We start from the raw sequence: 7,933 nt of genomic DNA on the forward strand, positions 1-7,933 counted from the left end.
GCTATATGGGCGCTTAGTTTTTCATGTCGTTTAATACACTTGGCCAAAATCTCATGATAGACGATGAAGCGCTATATGCACAGGATATTTAAAACGTAGCCTACAAAAGTAGCCTATTGGTTACAACTAGACGGCTAAAGCTATTCTCCGCTCTTCAACCACGCAAAAAACATTAGCCTTTATAGATATAGTGTTTTAGTGAAGAAAGCACTGTACTTATTCAAACATCATTTATTATTTACCCTTGCATTGCGAACAAGCCGAGATCTCTCGAGGTTGCGCGCGCTGCGCGGCGCTTTGTTGTGAATGGAAGCAGGGTGAAGTTACGAGGATTTGCTGACAGTTTAAGGATCCATAGCATTAAAAAGTTTAGTGACAAGCTCTTTTGAATGCTTTTCATTGGTTAAATATTTGTAAAACCCTCAAACAGACATAAGGAAGACCAATAGCAGTGATTTAAAACAATAATAACGAAATATAATAGAGTTTGGATTTTCCACGGCACACCTGACTGGGCTAGGGTATGGCGACTGCCATACGGAAACGCCGCCCCTGGTTCAACCCCAGCACAAGCTCACTGAGTAAAAAAACAAAAAATCTGTCTATACTGCACAATGAATCTCTTATTTACATTGTCTATACTTTGTCGGTTATAGCAAAACTATTCACAAGAGTGCAGAGCTCAAGCTGAACGAACTCTGGCGATTCTGACTTAAGCCTAGTTCAGACTACACAACTTTAAACGTCTGCAGATCGCTGTGCTGTTCAGACTGCATGATTTGCTGTTTGTCTTGAAGTCATTGTGGTGTTCACACTACGTGACACTACGTAAATTATCCAAGAGGGTCTGGCTGCAGCCTTGCGCTTGCACTCTCAGACTTGCATTCTCAGACTTGCACTCTCAGACACTTGCGCTTCGAGCCCAGAATAAATGCAACACGCACAGTTTCGTGTTCGTTTTCCCATATAGAATAAACTGTCTACAGCTCTTTTATATCATTGTCTTTGTCCATTAAGCTACATTATGGGTTTTATTTATAATGATTTTCTATAGGAGGAAAATGTTTAACATGCAATTTAACGCATTGCCTGCTTGCCTGTACAGGCAAGAGTTGATCCTTTTAAAATCACTTAATGCATTTCAAAATGCATGTTCATATTTGATGGTCTGTATATACTTTGAGTCAACAACAAGACATATAGGCTACTGAATTGTCTTTATAATCTTAGTCCGTTTCAGTTTTTTTTTTATACATATTGATTTTTATTTATGATACATAACCTTAAGAGGAAGCAAACTTCCAAAATCATTCAGAAGTAACAGTGGAAAAAAAAAATCAACGGGGTTGATCCTCATATCCAGCATTCTCTGAACCTCCTTCTGCTTGTATTCGGGGTCAAAGGTATGGGGAACATCTCCATAAACATACTTCCTCTGCCACAAGACAACTAGGCCAGTGAAGCCAATGAAAAAGAAAATTCCTGCAACTACAGATTTCCACTCTCCTGTTCCCTTGTCCATTTCAGCAAAGCTCTCCTTGAAGCTGATGCGATATAATGCAATCTTCTCCTCTTTGGACAGTGCAGCCCAGGATCCCTTCTCTTTTTCCTTTAGAGACTTCTGCTCAGGACTCAGCTGCTGCACAAACTTGATATCAGGAAGAGGGCTCTCTCGTCGGTCAAAGTATGCTGGCAGTGTGTATTCCTCAACCTTAGCAACTCCTCGTGCCTCTGTCTGTCGCTTGCTTCTCTCAAAGCCATGTTGCTGCTGCTGTTTTTCTTCCGCTGACCTCAACCCATGCCTAGCTCGTCGTGACACCTGACACCACATGATGTCGAGTCGGCCGACTGGTCCAGATATTTAGCATGCTAGATATTTGTTTGGCGCCAGCAAGGCATCGGCGAGCCTCTTTGATGCGTCATTGAATAGTTCACACATAAAGATTGCCGAGTGATGATCACCCGCTGATTTTCCCCCAATCACAGTCCGGCCTGTCGGCAAATTTGTTGAGTTGCAAACTGAGCTTAAATCGGGCTTAAAATCCTGTAGTGTGAACTTGGCATTACATGCCTCTGATTGGCCATTCCGTTCACATGCTCAACAAACATATCTGTGATTGGCTACAATGCTGCAAAAAAACGTTGCAAATTGAAAGCTTTGACACTCTTCACATATACTCACACAAATACGGGAGCATTTGAGTAGCCACCTGTCAGCAGGTCGCTACTACCGGCACTGTGCACTGCTGGTATTGCTAAGTTTTCAAAGTGTAAATATAATACTTGGTCCTGAAGTACCAGTACTTTTGACAACACAACTAAGGATACAAAACTTTACAAACTGTACCGGCGGGCAGTGTTTCCACCACTGGAAAGTATTGGCTGATCCACTGAACAGTCTCTCTTCACAGGCACATGGCTGGGTTTTGGTAGATTCTCCTTCATGCTGTGTTTTCTCTTTCTACGAACATCAGATTAAGAGAAAGATTTAGGACATTTTAGTGAACAGTACATAAAACTGATACCATGTGTTTGCAGAAATATTGTACCTGCTGCCAGATGTGTTTCCGTCATTAAAAAACAGTGGTGGATTCATAGACTGATCGCTCTTCATTGACACACAGCTGTGCTCTGCTGATTCTGTTCTCATAGGCTTGACTGAACTGAAACAGTGTAGAGATATAGCTTTATAAATCATTTTTTAGAATATTCAAGCGTAATGTCCTAAAGTCAGGGAGAACAGAACGATTACATATAAAGAAGTGGTGCAAAGCTGTATCCTGTACTAAGTGCTTTTGTGTGAACTGCACCTTGAACATGAAAACATTAGATGAAAATATAAATGCCAGTACATAATTCACTTTATCAATTTCCTGTCTCGTTCCACAATGTAAACAAAATGCTGATACCATGTGTTTGCATAAATATTGGACTTGCAGCCAGATAATGTGTTTCCATCATTAAAACGCAGTGGTGGATCCATAGACTGATCACTCTTCATAGACACACAGCTGGGCTCTGCTGATCCTGTTCTCTTCTGCTGGACTGAACTGTAACAGTTTAGACACGCAGCTTTATGAATGAATATTAGCATATATTTTTACTGTATCTGCTATATATTATTTTACTGATTTATCATTATGTGCCATTTCAAAGCTTTAAAGAGTACCTGATTCCTGGACAAAAGTATCCATCACTGTATGTCTGTGCGTCGTCCATATTGGAGCTGCAAAGGTGGATCAGATGAGTCTGATCTCTAACACATCCATCCACAAAATGATCTGCAGTTTATTCCACAGACACTGCTGAAGAAAATAACAACAAAATCATCTTATGTCATCTTGTGTTGGGACACACATGCTAAATTATATATATATATATATATAATATATATTAGGGATGCACTGATACCACTTTTTCCAGTACTCGCCCGATACCGATACTTTTATTTTTGGTACTTGCCCAAATACATTTTGCTTGGTTGGAACAGCAGCTACGCTAATTATGTCTCTATTTGTTTCTCTGTTTTTTTGTAACTAGGATTTACACAAGCTTCAGTCTGGATCCAGAACACCTGAGAAGAGATGATGCCAACCCCTCAGAGGACCTCAGATGATGCCAACCCTGAAACAACCTACAGAACTACCACATTTTGCTATAAGTTTGATTGCATCATATAATAATTGCTGTTAATAGTGTTCATCGTCTGTTTGATTATGTCTTTAATGGATTTTTCCGTACATTTCTGCCATATGTACATTAACTGACAGTCACCACTGATAAGCTACCACTAAATATTGTAGAAACTTAATTTGCTGTAAAGTTGCTTTGCAACGATTTGTATCGTGAAAAGCGCTATACAAATAAACTTGAATTGAATTGAATTGAATTGATGCCAACTGTAATTTCCACCAATTCGTGTTTTGTTGTATTGTTTGTCAAATAATCAGCTAGTTAGTTGTTTTTGTTCTCCCTATTACTTGGGTCTATAATTAATGTGCCATGATTATTTTACTTTTTATGTAACAACTAACAAGTAATGTTTTTTAATTAAGTTACTCTTGGAGAACTACTTAACAAGCCTAACAACAGTTTATACTGATAAAAACATTTAATCTGTAGATCTAGTAGTAGTATGTAGGAAAATAAAATATATATATATTTAACAATGTAATAATGTAACAATGTAATAAAAAAAAAAGTGCCTTATATCAATTCAACAAATCCATCTATAAGCATAAATATGATTAACACTAGTCACAGCCTTCTTCACTTGGCCACAATTGAGTTCTCATCTACAAGTAGATTTTTAGACCAGTTTTGAAAACATTATGCAATTTTGCAAGGATTATGTCAATGAAAATGATCAAAATGACAGACCATGAAGTGTGGGAAAGGACGTAGGCCTACAAGCCCACGCTTTTAAAAACGCACGTATACACTATAGTCCTTGGGCTCACGGCGTCCTAATTTATCGATTCATAAAAGATCAAGTCTAGGCATTTGAAATTAAGGCATGGAGATAACGGTTTGAATTATTACTGCACATCTTTAGTGTATATTAGCACCGTTTGTTGTTTGTTTTTGGCATCTGATAGAGCAGTACTGCGACTAGGATTGCCAACTTCAGAAAAGAAAAATACGAGCAATCGTGGTTTATAACAGACAGAATAAGGGACATATATATAACTGAATAACTGAACTGAATTGCTGAAGTCAAAACAGGTACGGGACACGTCCAGGCCATGGTTTTTATATTGCCTAAAACATCCAAAGTAGTTTGACCAATAACATGCAGGTATTGTACATAATCGACCAATCGTGGCGCGTCGCGCGTGAGAAGGTGAGAACGATCAAAGCGATAAAAATACGCGCACGTGTTTGTTCGTTCGACTTGAAGCTGCGCACCGATCATTGTATGACACCAAAGTGCCGCGATAGCGATTTGAAAGCATAAGGAGCTGTCTGCTCTGCTCTCTATAGCTCTCGTGAAATAATGTCATACAACGATCAATCTGCACAGTGCTAACAGCCAAAACCTGGATATTTTAGGCAATATAGAAATCCTGGCAAGGGTGCGTCCCGTAAATGGCCCGTATGGTCACCCTACCGGTGAAGGGAATTGCGTTAGCAGGTTAACCTATATTTATAAAGTAGTACGTACATGTACAAGAAAACTTCACTCATGCTGTTGAGTCTATAAAACGATCATCTTTGATACTCACTCTTTCTGCTATTTTCCTACCGCAATGGAGTCCTTTAGGCACAAAATGGCCCCTGAAAAAAAACCACTTTCACTTTCGTTTAGTAAGTCAGGCAAAACCACTGTAGGAATAAATCACTGCAGAATTAAAGGAGTGCAGTGACATTTCTGACGATCATTATTTTACACAGGGACGTAGGGTAATTTCAGCATGTACAGGGGTCAGTCAGTAATTTGATTTCCGTCCGAAATTTAAATCTGTTGATTTTTTTTTTAATGGCTTGTTTAGTATGCATGACCCTTGATAGCCAGAAGGGGGCGATGTTTCGTTACTTTTAAAGAACGGTTTTGGGGGGCTGGGTTCAGTGTAATAGGAAAAGTTTATTATTATCATTATAAAAATTTTATTTAACATGGACATCACAGTTACATTGGACAAACCATATGCACTTGCTTAAGTGTTTTAGCACACATGCTAATTTTCAACACCAGTCCACGGGAGGCTTTTCAGAAAGCAAAAAAAATTAAAAAAAGTAAATTAATCAAATAAAACCAATAACAATACTAATAATAATAATAATAATAACAACAATGTTAACAATAAAAGTAACAATAACAATACTAATAAAAAAAAAATAAAAAAATAAAAAGAAGGGAGAAAGAAAAAAAATACATTCAAAATTATTTACATAAGCTATAAAGCAAAGGCAACATAATCAGACAATATCGCAGTAATAGTTTGGTATGAAGAACTATTCATGTGAGCACTGTTGTTTGGTTTTTATCATGATTTGTCTATGATAATTCAGAAAGTGCATGATAATGGTAGTAAATGCAGTAAGTAGCCTAGATTTATTTATGCATGCACCATTTATACCAGTCATGTATCAGTGGTTTTAAAAGTTTTAAGGTATTGTAGCATGTTGTTGTGTTGTGGATAACAATGTGCTTAATGTTAACTTTGCACTTTACTCATTTTTGTGTTGTGAACTGTTATTGGATGTTCGAGTTGGATGTGAAAATAGGCTCCGCCCCCTAGCCTACCTCTAAATCTCTTAATAACTAATGGTAGGCCTAATCACTATCCACATTGATTACTGCTCTAGCGTGGTCTGATCTTAATTTAACTGCACTTATAGATAAACAATCTGACTTAAGTAATTACACAAACAATTGTAAAGGTCACATTTGTATCAAAGACTTTATTGAATACACTGAGTGATTATTGACAATGCAGGTAGACTATAAGTTAAACCTTGAATTTAGTAACTTGTAGATTCTCCTGTAACAGCAAAACATCCAACAAACATTATCTGTTGCTGCTTGTAAGACTTGTGACCAATTTAGACCATCCCTCCCCATAAATCTGTTTTAGTTGATGGATTTTTTCTTGTTTTTATCATAATTTTTTTGGCTTCTCTATTGAAGAAGACAGAACAAACAGTTTCACATACTTTGTGTCCTGTCAGTGATCATTCAATGCCTTCAATATTTGAAAAGTATCAACTGTTTGTGTGTTATTAGTTTAGTCCGAATGTGTTTGTCTGTGAGTGTGACTTAGAATAACAATTATTTGTCGATTCATTTTAGCTTCTACGCTGAACTTATATGTCATCAGCCCAGAGCTGCTTCCGTGTACAACAGTGAGCGCAAGCATATCCTGAAGACGCTGTGTGATTCGTTGTGAAAGCTAAACTACTTTGTTTGGTCTTCCAAAAGAGGACGATATCCGCTTCGTCATGCCTAGAGCTGATCGAGTACTTGGAGATACCCCTCGCTGCAGACTGTAGCGCGGTGACGTCACGTATCTACGTCACGTATGTGTTTACCGCGCATGCGCAAAGTGACGTAAGGTATGTCTATAAGACGCATGCGCATTAACGTGGTGACAGCGCATGCGTGTGTAATTTGCATTGCGTGGTTGCGTGGTGCACACAATTGCAATCTATGATTATGACCAAAGCATCCTTGCAGTTAAAGGCCGTTAACACAAACACACATTGTTTTTAAGAAAACATAAGTAAGTTAATGTTCTTTGACTTACTGCCACCGAATCTCGAATCCACCATACATCCGGAAGTGAATTAACCTGTACATGCGCAGTAACGCCAGTACGTACGGCGCGCATGCGTGTTATAGACATACCTTACGTCACTTTGCGCATGCGCGGTAAACACATACGTGACGTCACCGCGCTACAGTGTGCAGCGAGGGGAGTCTCTGTTGTTTTGGCAGTATGTTTAGGGCCATTGTCATTTTGGAAGGTGAATGACCTGCCCATCTTCAGCTGTCTAGCAGAGGGACACAGGTTTTCCTCAAGAATTTGGATGTAGCTACGTGGCAGCATCCATTTTTTCTTCAATCCTGACCAATCGCCTAGTCCCAGTTGAAGAGAAACACCCCCACAACATAATACTGCCACCACCATGCTTCACAGTAAGGCAAGGCAAGTTTATTTATATAGCACATTTCGTACACAATGGTAATTCAAAGTGCTTTACATAAAAGAAAGTAAAATAATCATAAAAAATAATCACAAAAATAAAACAAGGAATTTTAAAACTTTGAAGATGATTTAAAAATTGATTTAAAATGAATTTAAGACCGTTAAAAATATAAAATGATTATACATACATAAAATACATCGCAATAAGTTCGGACATCGCACAGTGCTCATTCAATAAATGCACAGCTAAACAGATGAGTTTTGAGTCTGCATTTGACTGTGAC

At 38.2% G+C, this 7,933-nt stretch overlaps 1 protein-coding gene across 1 annotated transcript in view; it reads right to left on the reverse strand.

Moving 5' to 3' along the window:
* Nucleotides 1-5,288, reverse strand: part of LOC107669864 (uncharacterized) — a 15,612-nt gene extending 10,324 nt beyond the window's left edge. Inside the window, exons 1-5 of the mRNA XM_016462289.1 lie at nucleotides 5,226-5,288; nucleotides 3,170-3,302; nucleotides 2,910-3,050; nucleotides 2,550-2,663; nucleotides 2,348-2,461 (exon numbers count right to left, since the gene is read on the reverse strand). Coding sequence (XP_016317775.1) covers nucleotides 2,348-2,461; nucleotides 2,550-2,663; nucleotides 2,910-3,050; nucleotides 3,170-3,219 — 419 coding nt within the window. The 5' untranslated portion in view covers nucleotides 3,220-3,302; nucleotides 5,226-5,288. The remainder of the gene's footprint in view (nucleotides 1-2,347; nucleotides 2,462-2,549; nucleotides 2,664-2,909; nucleotides 3,051-3,169; nucleotides 3,303-5,225) is intronic.
* Nucleotides 5,289-7,933: the final 2,645 nt, after the last annotated feature.

Source organism: Sinocyclocheilus anshuiensis, unplaced genomic scaffold, assembly GCF_001515605.1.
Source record: "Sinocyclocheilus anshuiensis isolate Anshui unplaced genomic scaffold, SAMN03320099.WGS_v1.1 scaffold272, whole genome shotgun sequence".
Taxonomy (NCBI): domain Eukaryota; kingdom Metazoa; phylum Chordata; class Actinopteri; order Cypriniformes; family Cyprinidae; genus Sinocyclocheilus; species Sinocyclocheilus anshuiensis.